The 21,951-nt window shown below is 57.2% G+C and overlaps 8 protein-coding genes and 1 non-coding gene across 9 annotated transcripts; 6 read left to right on the forward strand and 3 right to left on the reverse strand.

Moving 5' to 3' along the window:
* Positions 1 to 2,352: 2,352 nt before the first annotated feature.
* On the forward strand, positions 2,353 to 4,236 carry PLICBS_005863 (peroxisome-protein; the record flags this gene model as incomplete). Its single annotated transcript, XM_018319590.2, has 2 exons — positions 2,353 to 3,678; positions 3,727 to 4,236. 2 exons carry the CDS (start codon positions 2,353 to 2,355, stop codon positions 4,234 to 4,236), a joined length of 1,836 nt encoding a protein of 611 aa, XP_018182064.2.
* A 714-nt stretch (positions 4,237 to 4,950) lies between these two features.
* Positions 4,951 to 6,335, forward strand: PLICBS_005864 (uncharacterized protein; the record flags this gene model as incomplete). The annotated part of the gene is made up of 2 exons (XM_065600815.1): positions 4,951 to 5,861; positions 5,927 to 6,335. The coding sequence occupies 2 exons, from the start codon at positions 4,951 to 4,953 to the stop codon at positions 6,333 to 6,335; spliced, it is 1,320 nt and encodes a 439-aa protein (XP_065456887.1).
* A 355-nt stretch (positions 6,336 to 6,690) lies between these two features.
* On the reverse strand, positions 6,691 to 7,188 carry PLICBS_005865 (uncharacterized protein; the record flags this gene model as incomplete). Its single annotated transcript, XM_018319591.2, has 1 exon — positions 6,691 to 7,188. The coding sequence occupies one exon, from the start codon at positions 7,186 to 7,188 to the stop codon at positions 6,691 to 6,693; it is 498 nt and encodes a 165-aa protein (XP_018182065.2).
* A 304-nt stretch (positions 7,189 to 7,492) lies between these two features.
* PLICBS_005866 (nonribosomal peptide synthase) lies at positions 7,493 to 11,261 on the reverse strand (the record flags this gene model as incomplete). Its single annotated transcript, XM_018319592.2, has 3 exons — positions 7,493 to 7,676; positions 7,750 to 9,710; positions 9,768 to 11,261. The coding sequence occupies 3 exons, from the start codon at positions 11,259 to 11,261 to the stop codon at positions 7,493 to 7,495; spliced, it is 3,639 nt and encodes a 1,212-aa protein (XP_018182066.2).
* Positions 11,262 to 13,575: 2,314 nt separating this feature from the next.
* PLICBS_005867 (uncharacterized protein) lies at positions 13,576 to 15,216 on the forward strand (the record flags this gene model as incomplete). The annotated part of the gene is made up of 3 exons (XM_018319593.2): positions 13,576 to 14,674; positions 14,733 to 14,996; positions 15,062 to 15,216. The coding sequence occupies 3 exons, from the start codon at positions 13,576 to 13,578 to the stop codon at positions 15,214 to 15,216; spliced, it is 1,518 nt and encodes a 505-aa protein (XP_018182067.2).
* A 640-nt stretch (positions 15,217 to 15,856) lies between these two features.
* On the forward strand, positions 15,857 to 15,974 carry PLICBS_005868. Its single transcript has one exon. It is a non-coding gene; the product is annotated as a tRNA-Leu (tRNA).
* A 1,221-nt stretch (positions 15,975 to 17,195) lies between these two features.
* PLICBS_005869 (uncharacterized protein) lies at positions 17,196 to 18,254 on the forward strand (the record flags this gene model as incomplete). The annotated part of the gene is made up of 1 exon (XM_018319594.2): positions 17,196 to 18,254. The coding sequence occupies one exon, from the start codon at positions 17,196 to 17,198 to the stop codon at positions 18,252 to 18,254; it is 1,059 nt and encodes a 352-aa protein (XP_018182068.2).
* Positions 18,255 to 19,715: 1,461 nt separating this feature from the next.
* PLICBS_005870 (hypoxanthine-guanine phosphoribosyltransferase) lies at positions 19,716 to 20,536 on the forward strand (the record flags this gene model as incomplete). The annotated part of the gene is made up of 3 exons (XM_018319595.2): positions 19,716 to 19,748; positions 19,895 to 20,320; positions 20,381 to 20,536. The coding sequence occupies 3 exons, from the start codon at positions 19,716 to 19,718 to the stop codon at positions 20,534 to 20,536; spliced, it is 615 nt and encodes a 204-aa protein (XP_018182069.1).
* Positions 20,537 to 21,068: 532 nt separating this feature from the next.
* Positions 21,069 to 21,857, reverse strand: PLICBS_005871 (uncharacterized protein; the record flags this gene model as incomplete). Its single annotated transcript, XM_018319596.2, has 1 exon — positions 21,069 to 21,857. The coding sequence occupies one exon, from the start codon at positions 21,855 to 21,857 to the stop codon at positions 21,069 to 21,071; it is 789 nt and encodes a 262-aa protein (XP_018182070.2).
* Between the last annotated feature and the right edge of the window lie 94 nt (positions 21,858 to 21,951).

The following is a 21,951-nucleotide window of genomic DNA, read 5'->3' on the forward strand; positions in this document are numbered from 1 at the left end:
GCTCTGGGGCCTCTGGGGCGCCGGGAGCGACCGCTGGCCACGAATCAGGCACGGCGGCGCATCACGGGGGCGACCCATTGACCACCCACGGAAGCGCAGGCTGCGCTGCGAGCGGCATCAGTTTTGGCGGCAGATATCACGCAAACTCCACCGCTTCATGCAGGCAGAGAGACGCCCATGCTGCTCAGTGCCCACCGCCAGACCACAGAAAGCGCGCATCTCCCGCCATCTATAAAGTCCCATGCGCTCGCCTACCTGAGGGCCCTTTTCCCTTTCCCCTTCTTTCTTCTTCAAGTAGAGATTTTATCTCGAAACGAAAACGCTTTTTTCAACACTCACCATAAATCGCACTTTAGGTTTCGTACCTACAATACCAAAGAAACATTTCAGAATGGCTGGCGACTGTGGATGCTCAGGCTCTGCCTCCTGCAACTGCGGCTCAAGCTGTATGTTCTCTCCCCACCCCGGGCCTGAACACCCAATGTAAGGCTGGTGCTGACGTTGCCGTGCACACAGGCTCTTGCTCATCATGCGGCAAGCCATGATGGCACGCCCACTTTGCTTTGTTCACACCTCCAGGCTCCTCTCCGGTATGAGCACATAACAGTATTGTAGTGCTTGGCCGAGGGGAGCCGCCGTCGCCGCTCTGGATCACGAACCAGGCGGTAGGCATGAAGAATATCAAACGACACAAAAAAAGAAATCACGACATAAAAAAAAAAGAGACAAAAAAGAGATACCCCAATACCCATTACCACTATACAGTTCGACGCGGCGTTTTGTCCGCATTCAATTATTTTTCCTTCCTTGTCCGGCCCCCCATGGTCGTCTATGGATTGTGGGGGTGTCGGCTTGCTGGACGCAGCGAGAGGCGCAACGGCCTATGAAGTGAAATGGAGCTACGAAAAAAGGGCTTGGATCATGATCACGACCGCGCGGTTGTCTGGTGTTGCTTAACTACTAGTCAATCCTTGAATACATTTCTTTTGTGATTTACCGATGTGTTCCCTGGAGGTTCGCGAGAATGTACCTGTCGAGATGTGGCTGAATTATGGCGCGTGTAAGTTCCATTGTCGGACCGGACTCGAGCGTCAATGTGACGGCCCGCCGGGTCGGCCATCGGGCGGACTCCAGGCCAACTGGCTCGGCACTTGCAGCCAGCCCCGGGGCAGCCAATCTGCAGTGGTGGAGGCACTGGTGAGATGCCTGGGCCAGACCGACGGCACAGGTCCTCCACTCTTCAGGGCCACTGCGGCCTGGCGGGAACGGGGCTGCAGGCGCAGGCAGGGCCGGAGCTTGCTCACTGCTACGGGCCCTGTCGGGGTTGGGGTCGCAGCCTATCGCATCCCGCATTCTTCATGTGACGACGCTCCAATTGCCCCCCCAGTCAGCCAGTGCGGGGACACCCACGGATCCACGGCCAACGCCCGCCCATCCTCACGTGGGCGGGCTTTGCCCATTCCACTCACTGCAGCAGCAGCAGCCCGTCCCTCGGCTCATTGAGCCCCCAAAAGAGGTCGGCGGCGTCATGTCATGGGTTCCTCCGCGCCTCCGTGTGCAGCCTTATATCTCACCTTCTGCGCGGGTGTGCCCAGCCTCGCGCTTGCTCTCCTTTCCCTCGATGCCCGAGTGACCCGGATCGAGTCGTGAGTTTGTCGAGTCAAGCGAGCGACGTGGTGCGACGAACGAACCAACAGCGCCCAGACGACGATCGACGGCAGCGCGTGCGTGCGTGCGTGCGACGACGAGCAGAGTGCCCTGCTGCAGTGCGAGCTGGAGGAGGTGCCCTGCCTGCCTGCCTGTGCTCCAGCGCGTTTCTCCCCCAGGGCTCCAGGGCTGCTGCTTGCTTGCGACGCCAATGACGTTTGGACTCCTCGCCCGCCGCAACCACCACTCAGTGCCTGCAGCAGGCCAGCGCAGCGCGCCTTAATGGCTGCAATTGTGAGTCCCGTCCTGCTCTGTCTGGCACTCCTTCAATCCCCTCCTCCCTGATCTTCCCGTCCTGGCCACGTCACGAGCGCTCTCATCGCCACGCCTGACGATATCTTTTCTTTTCTCCCCTCCCGCTTCCCTCGTTCCGTCTAGCGTGCCGGTTCTCCAGGGGCGGAGCATGTGATGTCATGTCCTAGCCCCAGAGCTAGGTAGGCGGGCTTGCAACGTCGTCGTCCCCCCGAGAGCTGAGAGCCGCGACGCATCACGCTCCACGGCGCTTCGTCGCAGCGTCGCCCGCGGCTTGTGCCACCACCCTCCATATCTCTTTCCCGTATCACCTCGCCACCCATCGCGCGCCGTCCCTTGCTAACGCGTCTGTGCCGCAAGGACTCCCCGTGGCTATCTGCAGTCGGCGCGCCAATGTCTGCTCGCGACGACGCCTCGACAGGCACCGGGCCCTCCAACCTCGAATCCCAGAGCTCGACCGGCCTGCCCCCGACCTTTGCCGCCTTCTCCCCCGTCACCCTCTCCGCCAACACGCCCTCGCGATCCGCCCGCCGCTCGACCATCCTCGTCCATCAGAAGAGCCCGCTCCTGCTCGCCACGCCGCCGCAGGTCACCCGCGCCCTCGCCTACAGTCATCCCTTCTTGCTGCCGCTGAACAAGTTCGTCGGCCTGTTGACATGGAGCACCGGCGATCCCTGGCAGAGCTTCCTCCTGCTCTCTGCCTTCTGGGCAGTCTGCCTGTACGGTGACATCCTCGTCAAGCGCGCGGGGCCCATCGTTGTCGGCGTCGCCCTCATCGTCGGCATGTACGGCAGGAGATATAGTCCCCTCAGCACCAGCGGCTGGAACGAGCCGGCGCGCGAGCTCAAGGATGCGGGCAAGTCCCAGGGGGGCTCGTCTGGCAGCTCAGGCCAGCAAAAGAATGGCCAGTCTGGCGCGGGACAACGGTCCAAGCACACGAGGGCCCAGTCCGAGGTCACCAACACGAAACATCAAAAGACACTCGACGAAATCGTGGAGACCCTCAAGGAGTTTACCAGCCGTTGCAACGTTCTCATGGAGCCGCTGATCGAGATGACGGACTTTTTGAGCACCCAGCGCACGCCCACCAGCGCCACCACCAAACCTGCGCTGACGGCCATGTTCCTTCGACTTCTCATCGTCACACCCTTTTGGCTTGTGTTGACAATGCCTCCTCTGAGAGTCATCACCACAAGGCGCGTGGTCCTGGTTGCCGGAACGCTGGCCCTGACATGGCACGCGCGGGTGATGCGGGTGGCGAGGACCATTATCTGGAGGAGCGCCATGGTTCGGCGTGTGGCCTCGGCCATCACTGGTCTGCGCTTCGATGGCCCGGCTAAAGCGAAGAAGTCGGCCAGGTTTCAGGCTGAGATTGCCCGGGCGAAGAACAATCCGGGCATCAAGGTCAACGGGCGAGAGACGAGGAGCTCCGGGGTCAAATTTACGTTTATTATATACGAGAACCAGCGCCGGTGGATTGGCCTCGGCTGGACCTCGAGCTTGTTCGCGTATGAGCGACCCGCTTGGACCGACGAGCACAACAACACCGTCCCCCAAAAGGACGAATTTGACCTGCCAGACGTAGAGGACGGCAGCAACATGAGGTGGCAATGGGTCGAAGACAGCAGATGGAGGGTCGACGGCGTGCCGGACGAGCAGGGCCCCGTCGACTATGACAGCGACGAGGGCAAGAATGGTTGGATATATTATGATAATAAGGTACGTTGATGTTGACCCCAGGCTGACGGCAGCCGCTAACAGAAACAGTGGCAAAATGGCCGCAGAGGCGTTGATGGCTGGGGCAAATGGACACGCCGACGGAAGTGGTACCGCGACGCCGAGCTTGTGGAGGTGGATGAGACCGAAGCTCAGCAGCCAGCACCAGCGACTGCCGAGAACGGATCCACGACTCAGGGCTACAGCACTGCGGAAGAAAAGATGGTGCCGACGCGCGCCGAACCGTCATTGCCTGGACCAGAGTCAACCATTGCCGATGACGCCAGTGCAAAGACTCTGGACGACTCGGCGTCTGTACATTCGACGTCTTCCAGGTCGTCTTTCTGGCCGTCTCTGAGGAGACGTAACCCGGCCGAAGCCAAAGGGCGGTCCTCGGTAGAGAAAGAGAGGTCAAGAAGGCTGAGCGAGGTGACGAGCGAGCCGTCAAACGAGGAGGAATCACATGGGCTCGGGCGGGAACTGGAGATGGAACTGCAGAAGCAGGGCAAGGATGGGGGGCAGTGGGGGATAGGGGACGAGGCGAGAATGAACCTCGAATGAGCTCGAATACCACCTATATTCACCCGACTGGCACGAAACCGTAACAGGCACAGTGATGTTGAGCTCGAGCTCAAGGCGGTGTTCCCTCGTAGGGGGCATCAAGCAGCGTACACGCGTTGCACCAGGTAGGCAAACTGCCGCTTCTTCGGAACCGTTCCTCTTGAGCTGACCTCCAATCTCTAGTCCGGAGCCGCGGCTGGTTCTGATAGCCATCGAATCGTTGCCATGTTGCCAGCTCAGGTGCCCCCCCCTGTGCACCCAGGGCAACACACTGAACGGCATGCCTGCCCGTTCGAACGCCCTATCATGGCCAATGTTGAGCCAGCTGTTCACCCAACTGCCCGCCAGCTGGCAGCCCACGGCCAGGTATAACCTGTTCGCCCCGAACCCGCAGCCGTTGAGGCCTTCCTATCCTCTTCCACACCACGCACACACATCTCCAGTTCGACCGCTCACCACCCGCACACCTGCACAGTCAACTCTTGCATCTCGCACACAACGAGGCTTCACAAGCTATCAACCGCAGTGTATCCTCTACACCTCTTCCCTTGCGCCTTTTTTCTGTTTTTCTGCATTTTCGTTGACGGCTCCTCTGTACGCTGTCAAGTCGTTCCACGCAGTCGGAAGAAACAACAGACTGCGAGCATCAGCACCTGAGAAACCAAAAACACCACAAAATCCAACAAAAAAAAAAGAAATATCTCGGGAGACAAGATGCCTTCGAAGAAGGGAAAGAAGAATGCCACCTCGGCTGATGCCACCTCTCGTCACGTCTCGCAGGGCGGTAAGATCATCACTTCTCCCACCGCCGCGGAGGAACAGCAGCAGCAGCAGCCTTCTTCGGCTTCGACCACCCCACTTCATGTTCTCCCGCGTCCGACTCTGCCTCGTCAGGGAACTCACTCGCTGACGCCCTCGCCTCTGCGCTCAGGCGTCTCTTACCGCAGCATCGGACCTGCTTCGTCTTCGTCGTCCGCCAGCGGTGGACTTGTCCCTGGCTCGCCCAGCGAGATCGGTGGCACAAGTGGTGATGGCGGCGGGCATGGCACCGGCGCGGGTGCCGGCAACGAAACCGCCTCTTCGCCTCCGCTTGCTGACTTTTGGCGCCTTCTCCCCATGACCGGAGGTATGCGTCGCGAGTCGCGCAACGCGGCTGGAACAGGTACCGCTGGCCCAGATGACACGCCTGGCGGCGCGGAGGCGCCCAGCTGGCTTGCCTCATCGTCGTCCTCTGCTGCAGGCGGCGGCACGCCTGGCTCGGCCTCCACGGTAAAGAATCTCCCCCCGAAGCGACGCCCCCCGCCATCGCGACTGAACCTCGTGACCTCGAACTTTGACCGGCTTGATGCTGAGACCAGAGAGCAGGGACATGGAGGTGGAAATGGACACGGACAGCATGTGCAGCGCCCTGTTGCTGTTGCTGGCATTGATAATGACGCCGGCGATGGCGGTGGTCTTGTGCTCTCGCCTGAGGGCCAGTTTGTGAAGCGCCGCTGGGAGATGAACTCGACTATGCACGCGGCTGTCTTCATGGCCCAGGGCATTGTGGTTATGGCTGTGGCTTGTGTTCTCCTCGCCGCCGCTACGTGGAAGCATGACGACGTCGACGCCGCGCTCTGGGACGTGTAAGTTTCACCCCGAACTACTTATGTGTCGAAGGAAAGACTTGCTAACTGAATCATGTGTCTAGTCTCGCAACTTACGTCCAGCCAGCGCTCGCGCTCATCTTCATCCTCTGCGTCGGCACGCTCGCCGCCCACGAGACACTCGTCCTCTCGACCGTGGTGCTCCTCTACCTGCAGGCGGCAATCCTGCTCATCGCCATCGCCACATCCATGTTCACCTGGGTGTGGCTGTTTTCCAACGCCAATCACCGCAACAACAACAACGACAACGACGGTCATTACGGCGACGCCGACTGGCAGCTGCTCAAGGGCGTGGTGGTCAGCTGCATCGCGGCCCTCATGGGCACCGCCGTGTTCGCCTTTGTGCGCATCGCGGCCGTCTGGTGGGTCGTCGAGGAGCAGGGCGAGCTCGGTGGCGACGTGGACGAGTTCCACGAGTTTGTGCTCGTCAACTTTGAGACGCGCGAGGGCTAACGGGGCTGTGTTTCTCTCTGTCAAAGATGTTTGACATTCTTCTCGGCAATGGCGACTCTCCGACACGACATACCGAACTAATAAAGGACCTGGTGGTCGAAGAGCTGAGGCTCTAAAACTCGGATGGGTGTTTGGGGGGGAGGAAATAGCCGTGAGGTCATGTCAACGACGACGGAGAATAAGGGTGCTGGATCGATGGGCGAATTGGGGATAATTACGGTACCGGGGGGACTGGAACTGTCGTGTTTTCTGCGCGCTTTTGCTATACTGTTGCTACCACTACTACTCGACGAGTCAACATGACAGAACAGGCCTCGGAAGGATTAATTAAGAACGGCCCTGATGGGCAAATTCATTAATCAAGCCTCTGCTGTGACCACGCCCCCTGTGCAGGACAGTTCATCACAACAACCCGCCTCTCCGTAAGCCTCTCCTCCTTCGCAAACCTATCAAACTCAGCCAAAAAGTCCACCGCCCGCACTGCCATATCGCTACGCATCTCCCGCAGCCGGGGCCTCTTGTCGAGAAGCCACAGGTTCGCCTCGTCCAGCACTTCGCGCCAGGCGCTCCTCTCCGCGTTCTCTGATAGAGCGCGGAGCCCAGCGCCGCCGCTACCGGCCGCTGCTGCCTGTCCGCCCTGCAGCATGTGCGCGTGGACGTGGTACGCGAGCCGCATGGCCATCTCGACGGGCTGGCGGCACCCGTCATGGGCCTGCTGGGCTTCCATGTCTGGGCCGAGCTTGGTGCGCAGCATGGAGGCCGTCCAGGTTCGCGAGCCGAGCCAGGCTTTCAGGTGGGTGACGTACGCGGCGTGGAGGAGCCCCTGGCCGTCGAAAGGGCGGTTGGAAGCCATTTTGCCCTACAGATTTATGACTGAACGTTTGTTCGCCGTAGACTGTCAAGTTCTGGGGTTTCCAGAGGGGGCACACAAATGCAACGAATACTCACGAGGGCCAACGAGGAGAATGTTGGGGGAACTACCTCTTTGTCCTCGAAAACACTCTTTGTTACAGACTCGAAGGCAAGGAGAGCTCATAATCACTGAACCCACTACGTCACCCTTGACAAGCCTTCGCAGCCATCCAGTCTATCGCCAAGAACGTCTCCGATTCACAGAAGCCATCCTAGGAAACTGGCCCCTTCGGAAGCAGAGCAAGTCAAGGGAGGAAGAAATCAAAGAGATAGTGGTCCCAGTGGTCCTTATCGGCCAAGCGCCGGAGCATGGAGGCCATGTCATCGCAGAAGCGGTTCGCTTCACGGGCTTCAATATGCGAAGTGTCCCAAGATGCGACGAAGAGGATGCTGTCGTTGGTGACGTTGAACATGTTCCAACAAAACCCACTGTTGCGGTTAGCTTCTGTGCATTGGAACAGTGTACTGGCGAGGTGCAGAATCAAGGTGGGCTCAAACTCACAAATCTGGCCAGTCGTGTCGAGACACTGGCTCCAGAACGGACGCGCGCGTTTCCTCGCGATACTTTAGCGAGAAAGACATTCCCAAGCTCACATCCCACACGAAAGACTGTCGTAATGCAGCGTCTACCGCAAAGGGGGCCTCCTCTTTCAGCTCCTTGAGGATGTCGCCCCACGAGGCGTGCTGGTGCCGAATCGTCTCTTCGTAGTCGGCCTTCATCTTCGCGAAGAACTCGGCCACAGTGTCGCTATGGTCCACCTCGACCATGTTGAGCACACGCTCCACCGTCGGTCCGTCCACGCTCATCGGAGGGGGAAGGCAGCCCTGCATCCAGTCGGGCACAAACGGCCACGATCGACCGCCCTCCCAGGAGGTGTATACGGCAGTGCGTGTGTTCCTGTATAAGTTCGTCATCTGGAGGGTGAAGAGGACCAAGGCGCAGCGAGCCAAGACAGACGCCTCGATGCCGTGAGTTTCTCGCAAAAGGGCCAGGTCGGGCAGGCTGACAAGACGACTGAGATGCGGATAACGAAACTCCTTTTCGTGCACCTCCCATCCTCCACCATATGCCCAGGCACGCTCTCGGGCCTCCTGGCGAGCTTGAGCGTGGGGACTGCCCTGGTCGTTGGAGATCATCCAACCCGGTACCCGGTCGCGTGGGTGCGGCCAGAGGGATGATTCGAGGCGAGATATTCCGCGGAGGCGCTGCGCGTGGAATTGGACACCCTCTTGGGCCGCAGCGCTGTCTTGGTAGGTGTTATGCAGGTCTGCGAAAAGGGCGTAGGGAGTCCTCATTGACTGCGTCTGCGCCTTTCCGGAGATGAGGTTTGCCAGGTCCTTGTGCCACTGAAGCAGGAACATGGCATCCATGACAGAGTGGCTATACGTCATGGAGACAAGACACTGATTTGCGTCCTGGATCGAGATGATTGTCGCCGCAAACATAAAGTCCGGAGCATGAGTCGACACTGCGTCGTCAGAGCACATCATCATTCCCTGCTCCTCGCAACTGGCACTTTGCTCCTGAATTTGGCGGGCGAACAGTTCTTCGTGGGCTTCCACGACCACGTGGAATATTGGGCCGCGAGGCGGTGTGCAGGCAACGGTTCTGAGGATCGGATGCCCCTTGAGACCATCTTCCAGCGCTTGACGGATTCTGCTCTGCGCCACGCCAGAGACGCGGAAGTTGACGCGGACGTGAAAGGACTGTGGGCGCTGTCCTGCGACCGTACATTGCAGACAGTCTCGGATCGGGATGATGTCCTCGACTTTGGACTGGTCGAAGCCCAGGGACTGCAGACGTCTGCCTCCCACGTCCCAGAGCTCGCTTGCCGACATGGAACCATGGTGCTGGGGCTTGACCAGCGTGGTTTTATTCCTCAACATTTCTTCCTTCCTTTCAGCTCGAAAGCGCTGGTAACTGCTGCTGTTTCCGTGTGTACTTAGCTTTTCGGTCGAATACTCCGACTCTCTGTGCATGAGAAGCCCGGCCTGCTTCGCGATGGTGCCGTGTGTAGCAAGGTCTTGCAGGTACAGGCGCTTTCCAGTTCCACGCAGGGCACCGTCGCAGTACCGGAGCAGGGTGATGCTGTCGGAAATATGGGCAAGATTGTCCTCCTTGCCAGGCGTGTATCCCGTCAGGTCCTGCCATGTGGTTTGCAAAGCGCTGCAAACGTCTTCAAACTGCTGTACTAGCCGCGGGTCCAGATGGCTGTTTCCCGTGCTCAAATGAAGCACCACGACCGCCTCCTGCAAGATCCTCTTCTTGGGCTTTCCAATAGAAGTGACTGGCCATTGCTCCAATCCAATCTCCTCCAGCGTGTACACATGATCGATGGCGTATTTGGGACCCAGTTCCTTTGCCTTTTCGCTGATCATGAGCTTGGTGATGTTCTTGGGGAGTGTGACGACTGCGACAACGAGCTGGCCAGCGAGGTCGTCCAAGATTCCGACGACTTCGCTCTATGAATGCACTGTCAGCCAAAACTTCCTCAGGGAAGGGCAATGGCGGGCGCCTACCTGCACGCCTGCCAGTTCTGCCAACGCCGACTCAATCCTCGCAGGGTGAATGTTCTCGCCTCCACGAATAATCAGATCCTTGTATCGGCCGTACAAGTACACAATTCCGTCCTCGTCAATCTTGCCTTGGTCGCCGGTCTCAAACCATTGGCCGGTGTAGTGGAAGTGGAACGTGCTGTTGTTCTCGCCTGCAAAGTAGCCCCCAATCACGGACTGTCCGCTAACATGCAGCTCGCCAATCTCTCCACGTCGAAGAACCCTCGCGGTTCCAGGAGCGCAGATGCGAACTCTCGCGCCTGGAAGAACTTTGCCGACACCTGGGTGGTATCCATTGGCAAGCAGCGGGTCGCAACGCTTCCAGCTAACGAGAGGTGCCCCCTCGCTCATCCCATACGCTTGGATCGCGTGATCTGCGCCGAGTCCCTGGAGGCAAAGGCGGATGTCCTTGTCGCTTATGGCCGTGCCGCCGATGGTGATCATGGAGAGGTTGAGATCGTCAGCGCTTGGAAAGTCCTTGTGCGCGAGGAGAGCTCGCACCAGTGTAGGTGTGGCGGACATGACGGTGCATTGTTCTTGCACCAGCGCGCGGACAGTTGCGGCAACATCAAAAGACTTCGAAGGGAGGACAACTGACGATCCGGTGCGCCATGCCCGCAAGGCGTTGTTGATGGCAAAGATGTGCGACACAGGAGTGTGGACAACCCACTTGTCGACGTGCTCGGGGGGATTCGGATCGTACTCGAATGTCTGGGCGATGAGATTGCGGCTCGTGTGGATGCATCCCTTCGGAATTCCCGTCGTGCCGCTCGTGAAGATTATGAGAGCTGCTTCGTACGGCGTTCTTTTCGTTTCTCCAGGACCCTGGCGAGCTTTCAAGCCCGCAACAGCTGTGCCGACACGACTGCCCCGGCCGTCCTTGAAAGTCACTCCATCAAAGACCATCCAACCTTCATGGGGCTTCGAGTCTCCGGAGCAATCAATCAGGACCTCTGGAACATTTTTCTGGCCGTCTCCGAGATCAAGCAAACGTGCCACGTCTGCGTTTTGAACCACCAGCACCTGAGGATTCAATGTTGCGAGGATGCATTGCATGTCCTCGCCGCCACGGCTGTCGATTGGGACATAGACCATGCCGACTTTGGCGGCTGCCCAGAAAAACAAGGCCCATTCCGCTGAGTTCCAGAAAATCGCAGCCATGTTCATGCCCCGCTGGCAACCGAGCATGGTAAGGTCGTGGGCCAGGACCATAGCTCGTTCGTGTAAGTCGGCAAAAGTCCACCTCACACATTCCGAGCCTTCGGGGGGCTTGTTGTTCGTCGCGCTGTCACGAGCATCGGCGCGCTGCCACATCGATATGAGCGCGGTCCTCTCAGGAAACCTGGCAGCCGACATGCTGAGCACATCCCACAGTTCAAATTTCTTGTCCAAGTCGGTGATTGGGGCGCCATGAACTTCGGCGGCAGCCATCTCTTTGTCTCCGTCTTGGGGCGCCATTTGGGGAGTATGTACCCGGCTCAACGGCTAGCACTATGTAGTGTATGTAAAAGGCGGATGCAAGGCAAGCAAGGAGTTGATCTTGGAGGCAGACACGGGCGTTGTTTGAGGTAGAGCGCTGCTCAAAGGCTACGTCTTCGGATGCAATAGTAGATTCGAATCATAATGCAAGAAATTCCGGGCGAGAAAGAGGGCAGGGGGGCTTTATTCATGTGGGTAGAGGCGGTCGTTTGGCCCAAGTTCGTCGCCGCATTCATCGCCCGCAGCGAACAAAGGGGTACTTACACAACAAAGGGATAACTATACCACAAGCGGTAATCACGAGCTCCAATGTTTGTATCAGAGCTCGGACGAAATCTCTACTGTGGAGACGGATGCTTTCATGCATCCCCCTGTGAATCTCAGCCCGGCTAGCAAACGGAATCAACACTTGCAGTGCGACCTTGCAACCGACGCATCCGCACGCTCCTTGCAGCACTTTTCTACGTGCCCTAGCAAGAGTGGCACAAGTGCCATGTCGTAGGAAATTTTTGATATATAGCCGAACCTAGCCAGAGCCATGTTTTGTGAAAAGGTACCAGACTTGCCATGGGTGCTTGTGCTCTCCATGCACATGCAACCAGACAACCCACATGCACGTGTGCAGTCATCGGAATCGAGCTCATGTGCCGGGCGGAAAATGCAGCTCACATACCAGCGACGAGTGACAACGCCACTCGCAAGGGCGGCGAACCAGATTGAATGTTTGCAGTTACACAGCAGATGAGCTGCTAACAATACGGCGTTGACAACCTTATTCTTTAGGGCGGACAGTAACCCTGGATGCATGTGTCTGGGTTGGTGGTAGGACGAACACGATGAGCTGAAATACGGATTATTACCATGGTGGTACATGACGGATGGACACGGGCTCATGCTCCGTAAGATGTGTTGTCTCGCAAGCAAGTTGCCTCAATGCAGGGTCGCCGGCCGCAGCCCGATCGCGCCGGTACCCAGAGTGTGCCACCTTCCACAAACATCAACATCTCGTACCTTGATACGAGCCAAGGGCATCGACAAGGTGGTCAGCAGAACGAGGCCGCGGGTCAAGATTCTGCCGGTCCAAGATCCGCCAATCCGTATGTAAGATCAAACGTTTGTGCATATCTCGGTTCATGTAGGCACGAGTGACCAGACCAGCGCATGGGCTGAAGAATGGGATACAATTTTCATGATGAGGAACAAAAAGTTGCCGCACTGGCAAAATATTTTATGTTGCGATATCAGTGGAGATAGAAGCCCAGGCTAGGGACATTCAGGCAGCAGGAGATTGAGTGCACAGCTGCCAGGTCGCCTGAATGCTTTCATGGAGTCTCCCATGCGCCAACAAATCCCAGTCACGTCCGATCCGCCATGTCGGGACCGGAGATTCCGATTCCCACGTCGCTAACCCAGGTCCCGGAGCCTCGTCAGCGTGACACAGGTCGCCCAAGAAAGGCATAAGTTATCTTGTCGTCTGAATTGAAGAGGTTACGAGAGTCAGGTTGGCACAGGGTAGATCGGAAGCAACTCCCGCAAAGGCTGGCGGCCTTGACATTGGCCGCTCGTTGAAAGCATTGGAACGTTCTATATTTGAACCCTTGTTCTATATTCTTCTCCCTGGAAGCGCACGCAACTTGAACGACATTGATCGTCCCGCCTAACCAAGCCCACCTCCATCCATTGCATTCATGTTTACCCTGTAATGCTGCCAGTAATGCACATTGCATCATGCGCGTATACCACATGCGGCTCATCATCCACTTGGCACGAGCAGACTCTCGCTTTCTTTGAGTAGTTCTGCAAGGAAGCGCTTCCACCGACGCATCTGGCCCGGGAGCCGCCGTGTAAGACAGGGGCAGCCTGTAGACCCGGGGTAATGACCACCGTAATTCTCCGTGAGGCTCCAGAGTCCCGATTCACAGAGTTGGCAGGTACTGCCCTCCAACGCCCTTGACTTGTCCGGCTGGTAGACCCATGCCATTCCATGCGATTTCGTGGCACCGCGATGTTCGTGCGTACTTTCACAGCTCTGTCCATGGCGAGGCTCGGCTTTGCATGAGTTTGGCTTTCGCCCCAAACCACCTGTGAATTCCGCCTTCAACGCAGACTTACACGACGCCAGTCACGCCCATTTGCTCCATCAGCGATGGAAAGGTCAAATCCCCCCGAATGGGTCAAGTCTGCTTCCTTGCGGCACTGGGATATACTGAGCTACCGCTTTATTTCCAGCCTTAATCGCGATTCTAACTCGGCTTCCCTCCCCGTTCGCCCTCAAAGTCCGGTCATTTGCACGATGCAGATCACAAAGGACAACGCGGCTTGGACGCTCTACGTGCTGCTGGCCACGGTTTTCGCTGTGGGCATCGCTCGTTGGACCCGGAAGTTGCAAGCTCGACGTGCTTTCGCCAAATCCCGGGGATGCCTGCCGCCACGAAGCCGGGCACCCGTCAAGGACCCCATCTTTGGCCTCGACTTTATCTACGACGCAATCTTCAACAAGTCGTCAGACAGGTACCTGGAGGGCACACTCAAGTCCTTCCGAGAACTCGGCACGACATACACCATGAGCCGCTGGACCATGAATGTCTTCTACACCTGCGACAGTCTGAACATGAAGCAAGTCTTGGCTGGCTCGTTTGAGGACTTTGGCCTCCCAGGCACGCGGGTTACAGCACTGAGCTCCTTCGTCGGAGATGGAATCTTCACGTTGGACAACGACCCATGGTACCATGCCAGGGTGTCGTTGAAGCCAATGGTGGCGAGGTCGGACAAGGAGACGATCCATGGCATCCTCGAGCACAATTTCCAAGCCATGCTCCGGCTTCTCCCAACCGACGGCTCGTCGGTCAACCTCCAAGACATCTTCTTCCGCCTCGTCATGGACTTTGCCACCGAGTATCTCACCGGCAACTCTACCCGTATGCTTGACAACGAGGGCGCGCGAGGCGACGCAGCTCAACAATTCGTGTCTGACTACATGACTTGCTCCACTGAGGTCATCACCCGACTCGGTCTTGGCCCTCTACAACACTTGAGGTTCAACAGCAACGCAAACCGGGCCAAGAAGGCAGTGTTTGGCTTCCTTGATGCCTTTATTGACGACTCCCTTCGCAAACGCGCCATCAAAGGAACGAGCGACCGCGACGACTTCTTGACCCAGCTCACGGCGATGACGACGGACCGCATGGTCCTGAGGAACCAGCTTCTGCACATCCTGATTGCCACTCGAGACACTGTGGCGAGCACTCTGAGCAACTTGTTCTTTGTTCTTGCAAGGAACCCGCAATGTTACGGTAAGCTCAGAGCGGAGGCGTTGGCCATCTCGGGGACCGGGCCTCCCTCCACTGGCCAGCTGAAGCAGATGGAGTATGCGCGCTGGTGCGTGAATGAATGTGAGCTCAACCTCCTGCCGAATATTCTTCATGAGTTCTACTGACAATATGTATGTAGCGCTGCGACTGCATCCGGTTATCCCAATCGGCGGCCGACAGGCGAGGCGAGACACTGTTCTCCCGCACGGCGGCGGAGCCGACGGAGAGTCACCCCTCTTGGTCCCAAAGGGCACCATCGTCATGTTCAACGTGTACGCCATGCACCGCGACGACAAAGTCTTTGGTGCCAACGTGGAAGCATTCAGCCCGGAGCGATGGGAGAATCTTCGCCCTGGCTGGGCATACCTGCCGTTCAGTGGAGGACCCAGGATCTGCATGGGACGTAAGTACACGCAGCAGTCTCTCCACGAACGCTACAGACATGAGACTGACGGCGCACACTCGCAGAGCACATTGCACTCACTGTCATGCAGTATGTTTTGGTCCGGATGGCGCAAAGCTTCTCGTCAATCGACGGGGTGGGTGACGGTGACTGGGTGGAGCAGTACGCGCTGGCGACGACGTGCCGGGGAGGCGTTCACGTAAATTTGCGCAAGGCGTAGATCGTTCGAGAAGAATCTCGATGGAGTTGTGATACTCACCTTGGAAGAGACTTTCAGCACAGAATTTACATGTGGCTTGTGACAACGATGCTTGTGACGATGCATTGATCATGGAGTAGGGTGTAAAATCGGGTACCCATGGGCACCCGTGGGTACCCACGATTTTCTTGGGTACCCAAGGGGACCCGCGGGGCTATCGTTGGAGCATTCGGGGTACCTAAATTACCCATTCTAAAGCATGGGTCGAACTGGGTACCTAAGAAGGAACCATTTTCTATATTTATATAGATAGAAAGGGAACTAAATAAAAAAAAACTAAAATAATATAAAGAATAGACTAAAAGAATATATATACCTTCTTATTTTCCTTCTAAGAGATCCTTTATAGAAGAATGGTTCCTTCTTGGGTACCCAGGACGACCCAGTCTTATAGAATGGGTTGCCTTAGGTACCCTAAATGTCCCACGGGTCTCTTCGGGTCGGATCCATAGCCCATAGCAGCCCATGGGTAGAATGGGTCTACCCATTTCCGGGTACCCAGTTCAACTTTACACCTTATCATGGAGTGGGTTGGGGACTGAGGGGCCCACAGTTAAGGCGTATATGACTCAATAACAGACTTTCCCACTATACCTCTCAAGGCAGAGTGGCCGAGTGGTCTATGGCGACGGTCTCAAGTACATGTTCTATGCACTTCCATCTGCTTCAGCAGTGTTCCGTTCACGAAAGTGGCCGGGGTTCGAATCCCCGCTCTGTCATTTTTTTGCCCTGCGGCACGCCTGCGCCCTGGCTTCGGGCAATTTGTTCGACGGTCGTCATTTTAATTTTTGGTTTGGCCAAGCTCGCCTTTTCACTGATGGCGGTACAATTCGTGGCACTGATTGCCTTTGGGTGATCTTGTTCGCCAGATGATGTGACGCCAGACCACTTGTAGCGTCAAGATTGTATCAACCGACATGAGCCAACCAACATCACACTCCAGTCAGGTTATTCGCTACAGAAAGACAAGAAAACGAATATCTCTTCGGTCAGCTTATAATGCAGTATCTGAAAGAGCTCTCATATCGTAATGTAGAAATCTCTCAAGGAAATGCTATAGTCCTAATGTAAGTCCATTTCACGATGCATGCGTAACATTGGCCAAGGGTGGGACGACAGGAGCGATGGGAACGACGGGAACGAGAGGCTCGAGAGAGACGAGGGAGACGGCGTCGCCAATGCACTCTTTGTTGCAGCTGATCCCAGTCGCGTGTCGCGTGTCGCGTGTCGCGTTTGACTCAAGGTTGTCAACACCAGAACTGACTTCGCCCGCGGCTCGTGGAGTCACGAAATACACCTCACTGACCTCACCATGGTCGGCTCGAACCACTTCGAAGGCAACCGAAGCCGCCAAATCACTCATTTACATGCTTGTGGCGTATTGAAAAATCAGAACAGGAGAAAGTAAAAAGAATGGTCTCGTTGCACGCGTCCATCTCACAATCAGCCAGCCCGTCGCGCTGATCTGGAAAAAGCATAAGATACCGTCCACATCCGCCCCAAATCCCCTTCTTTTTTTTGACCTTCACCCTTTCCAACCTCGACGATCCCGCCAGAGCTCTCCTCGAGATACGCACCAACCCTCAAGTCAAACCACAAACAAACAAACCTCTCAAAAGTCCTCAACTCAAACAAGCCTCTACTGGTATCACACAAATCCTCAAATTCTCTCTACCAAACAATCCAAACATACCTGGGCAAGAACCACGAGGCAAACCTCTAAAGACTACCACAAACAAACCTACCACAAACAAACCTGCTATCTCCAAGGAGAGCTCTTGGCGCGATACGCGACTGGAACACTCTTCAAGAAAAGTCACACAAGACCACGAAACAAACCAAACTTTTTGGACGCGCCTGTCTGCCAGAACAAGTAAGCATTCCCCGCAGCCCACACGCACAGCAACATGGACAGTCACTTACACGCTCCGCGTCCAGAAATGTCTGACAACCGCGCTGCTCCCATATTCCCCCGGGGAGAATCCCTGATGCCGTACGCATACGCGTTCCACGAGACAATGGCTTCCCTGCTCGTTGATATGGTCCCTCTCAGCGACGATGACCCTCTCGAAATGACGGCGCAACGGGAAATCGCCTATCAGATGGCCATGCTCTACAGGTTCGCCTTCAAAACCATGTCGAGCCTTGCCGATCGTGAGGAGGCCAGGATCAAGAAACGCTTGTGCAACAGCGGGCCTGAAACAAGAGCTCTGGCAGTCAAATTCGTCCTATCCGCCGCGAAGGCCGCGAGGGCGCTCGAGAAGCGGGTCAATCGCGATCTCGATCTACTGGAGGACCTGCTGCACCTGGCAAGCAAGGAGCGCATCATGACCTGCTTGACCACCAGCGACCTCATGCAAATGCCTCAGTCGATCAACTGCCCGTGCTGCCAGAAATCGCAAGGCTGGCCGGTCCTCCCGGACAGACTCAGGCCCGAGCACTTCGCCAAGCAGGACGACGGCATATACACCGTTAAGATCCTCTGGTACCGTGGCCTCGACTCCCACCACAGACTGCACGGCGCGATTCTCGACTACGATGAGGATGGCAACCTTGATCGGATGCAACTCGAATGGAGGCCGTATGAACGCCCATTCATGGTCCCCGGCGAAGAGCCGCTGTGGCCTCTCAGAGTCACAATCCGCAACCAATGCATTGCCATGGACGAGGATGACTGGGCCGTCGAGCAGAATGGCGACGAAAGCGATGATGACGTCGATGACGACGTCGAGAAAAATCGCGACAGCAATGGACCAGATCTTGCTGAACAGTCGACCGACGATGAACAACTTTGGGGCGGCTACGCACACGATGTTGCTGAACAGTCGACCGACGATGAAGAACAACTTTGCGGCGGCTATGGACAAGACTCCGCTGAACAGTCGACCGACGACGAAGAGCAACTTTCGGGCGGCTATGGACAAGATCTTGCTGGAGATTCGTCTGGCGATGAAGAGCAACTTTGGTACGGCATCCCGGTTAGCCACTTTGAGTGGTGATATCTGCAGCCGCACCGCTCTGGGTTTCGGGACGCACTGGACACATTCACATTTTCCGGGATACGACATCAACACTGCATCACTGCATCATTGCATTTGGAGGGGGGTGTTGGTTCGGACTTGGGTGTTCTGGATCGAGGCGTTTTGGGATACGACATCCACACTGCATCACCGCAACAGTGTATTTGGATTGGGGCATTGGTTCGGACTCGGGCGTTTTGGGATACGACATGGACACTGCATCACTGCATCACTGAATTTGGATTGGGGCGTTTTGTGGTACGACATCAACACTGCATCACCGCATCAGTGCATTTGGATTGGGGCGTTTTGGGGTACGACATCAACACTGCATCACTGCATTTGAATTGGCGCGTTGCTTTGGATTCGGGCGTTTTGGAATACGACATCAACACTGCATCACCGCATCAGTGCATTGGATTCGGGCGTTGCTTTGGATTCGGGCGTTGCTGCGTTTTGGATCGGGCGTTTCGGGATGGGCGTTTTGGATTGGGGCATTTTCGGGATCCAACATCAATACTGCATCGTGGGCTGGGAAAATTGCATAAAATGCAATGGGTAGGGCGTTGCAGATTCAACTCTTTTTGGGATCGCGGGCGTGGAGGAGCAATCAGGGACGTTTGGGTGAGGAGGACAGTCAAATTGATCTCGGGTCGACACCATACATTTGTTCATGAGCTGTGACTGTATACAAAGCACACCTCGCGGCTGTCACGGCCGGGCCAAGCATCAAAGAGTGTGTCGTATGTGTGAGAGGCCGCAAGCAGATGCCATCAGCATTTGCTTCTGTTGTCCATTAAAAGCGCCGCAGGGACCATGCTAAATGGCGGTTATTTTTGCAAGTGGACGTGGTTGCGATCGCTTGGCACTCATTTGAGGCCTCCCGTAGGCCGCGAATAATATTCCTGAAGCAAAAGCATCAACGCCGTCCCTCGTTGGCAGACGCGGGTGACCCATGAGGCCACCGCGAGACTGGAGGTGAAGCCATCCACAAGTGGAGCCAGACGGAGGCCACCGACGGTGGGGACTCGACAGTGCCCAGGTTGGTGCATTCGGGAACGGCACTGCCAGGGTCCCGTCTTCAAGGGCCCACTCCATCCTCTGCAGGAGCAGAGCTGGAGGGGCATCAGCAGCCCGAAGCGTTCAAGCCGCGGGGCAGTCGGTGAAAAAAAGTTGAGGGGCCGATTGGGTGTGTCGTAGAAATTTCTCGCGAGCCCCGGCCGCCGTCATTTCTTCCCCTTCCTCTTTTTCTCTTCTTCTTCTCCTTCTCCTTTTCTCTTGGGCATTCTGCCTCGCCTCGCTTCGCGCGTCGCCCGTGAAAATACGACCCTGCCGCTCCCGAGACATTTCTGTCCGACCCCCAGACTCCGCCGACCCGCCACAAACGCAGCCCGGACCACCCTCCAGCCCGTTGTCAGCTGAAGGAAAAATACGATCAAAATGGTCGAGAAGATCTACGTCACGTACAACGATGTGAGTGACTAGTCGGGCGCAGCTTGGCGCTGACAGCGCGGCGGCACAGCGTTTGCCTCTCGATGCCGGCAGGCCGAGACACGCGACCGCCGCGCGTCCGCCGAGGGATCAAAGCCACGCCGGGCACTGACAGTACGGGATCGCAGGTGCACAAGCTGTGCCAGGAGTCGGCCGGCAAGCTGCTCGCCGACTTCCAGCCGCAGCTCATGATCGCCATTGGCGGCGGCGGCTATGTCCCCGCGCGCATCCTGCGCTCGTTCCTCAAGCAGCCCGGCTCGCCCAACATCCCCATCCAGGCCATTGGCCTCAGCCTGTACGAGTCGCTGGGCGGCGAGGACGAGAACGTCGAGACCATCGGCACCAAGGTCACCCGCACCCAGTGGCTGGACCTGACCGCCCTCGGCGAGATGGAGAACCTGGTCGGCAAGCGCATCCTCATCGTCGATGAGGTCGACGACACCCGCACCACCCTCGAGTACGCCGTCAAGGAGCTCGAGAAGGACGTCGAGGCCGCCCGGAAGCGCCTGGGTGGTGACCACCCCGAGACGGAGTTTAGCATCTTTGTCCTCCACGTGCGTTTACCCCCCAACCTCGGCCTGTGAGCTCGGGGCACCTGCTGACACCCAATGCAGAACAAGGACAAGCCCAAGAAGGGTACCCTGCCCCACAACATGATCAAGACGCGCTATCAGGCCGCTCAGACCGTCGGCGACGTCTGGATCAACTACCCCTGGGAGGCGATCGACATCGACGAGCACGACAAGCTGGCCGATGCCGCCCGGAAGTAATTGGATAGACGTCGGAAGCCACGTCATGACCGCAATGAAGGAATATCTGGGTGGGTGTGGGGGACAGACCTTTATGAGAGCAAATAGCTAGGTCTGGAGACTCGGAGTTTAGTGTGTGCGTTTCAAACCGAATAGACGGCTTTCAGGTCGAGAGGCCTTGTTGCAGCAATCTTCTCTTTCGCCGAATGCCCTTGATATTCTTGCTGCCAGTGCTAAGCTCGCGATACTTGCCCACATCTTTCGTTTAAAGGCTCGCTGCAGATTTGTGTGGCGACCAGTCAAACACCATTAGGGGTTTCGTCTTGATCTGGCAGCGGCGGAGACTGATTCAAGCGCCCGGCGATTCAGCGGATCTGGGCGACAAGGCGATATACAGACAGGCCACGGTGCGTGGCTCACTTGCTCATAAGCATATGCATGATTCCTCAAATACATCAAGATCCAGGTCTATTCGTCCGCAATGCTCTATACAGGGGTATCAGCAGGTCGCCTCTATTGTAGGAATCGCAGAAGTCGTGAATCGTGACCGCCGTCAACCTCCCAAAGTTCCCTCTCTTTCGTGCTTCTCCTTGAGCCTCTTCTCCTGCTTCATAAACTCGCGGATGCCGACTGGCACGCTCTTGAACACGTCCTCCTCCCACATGTCCTTGGTAATCTTGGCGTCACCGATGGTGACTCCCCAGTTGGTCTCAGAGCCACCGCCGTCCGAGTCCATCGTTCCGGAGCCTTTCTTGAGCCGCCGTTGCGCCTCGTTCTTTGAGGCGGACCATTCCTCCATATCATCCCTATAGCGGTCCCAGACGCAGTTGACGCAGCCGCTCATGCAGCAGTTGTCGGGCTCGTCCGGCCGGGGCGGCACGAGCACGCCCGCGATGTAGGTGGACTGCGATTTCTTGAGCGCGAGGCGGTCGGCCTGTTCGGCGGGACCGAGGAGTCGCGAGCCGAAGACGATGCGCGCCTTCTCTGCGGCGGTCTGGGGAGGCGGTGATGGCACGGGCGGCGATGTCTCCACGGAGGGCGCGGCTGTTGCGCCGGTCTTGCGGGACGTGGGTGTTTTCGTTTTCTTTGTCGTCTCAGGCTTTTTGCTCGGTGGCAGCACGCTGGGGTCGGCCGTGCTTGGAGGCTCTTCGGGTTTGTGGCTGAACGGGTACGGGATCGGATCGTGGAGTATGTCCTCGTAATATCCCCCCAAGGGTGTTCTCTGCGGCCAGGTCTCGTCCCTGGCTGTGTGCGTTGTCGCGAAATGTCGCCGGCTGGCAGTCTGCGACACTTGCCGAAGTAGGCGCAAGCGCGCTGCTGCCAACCTCGGTGAGGCCGCCATTATGTGAGTCGTCTGTTAAAGCGCGCGGGCTGGGGATTATTGCGAATGCATGAGCGCAGTGAAGCGAGTACGCTGTGAAGGCGAAGGCGAGGAG

This window comes from Purpureocillium lilacinum, assembly GCF_023168085.1.
Source record: "Purpureocillium lilacinum CBS 284.36 DNA, scaffold_4, whole genome shotgun sequence".
In the NCBI taxonomy this organism is placed as follows: Eukaryota; Fungi; Ascomycota; class Sordariomycetes; order Hypocreales; family Ophiocordycipitaceae; genus Purpureocillium; species Purpureocillium lilacinum.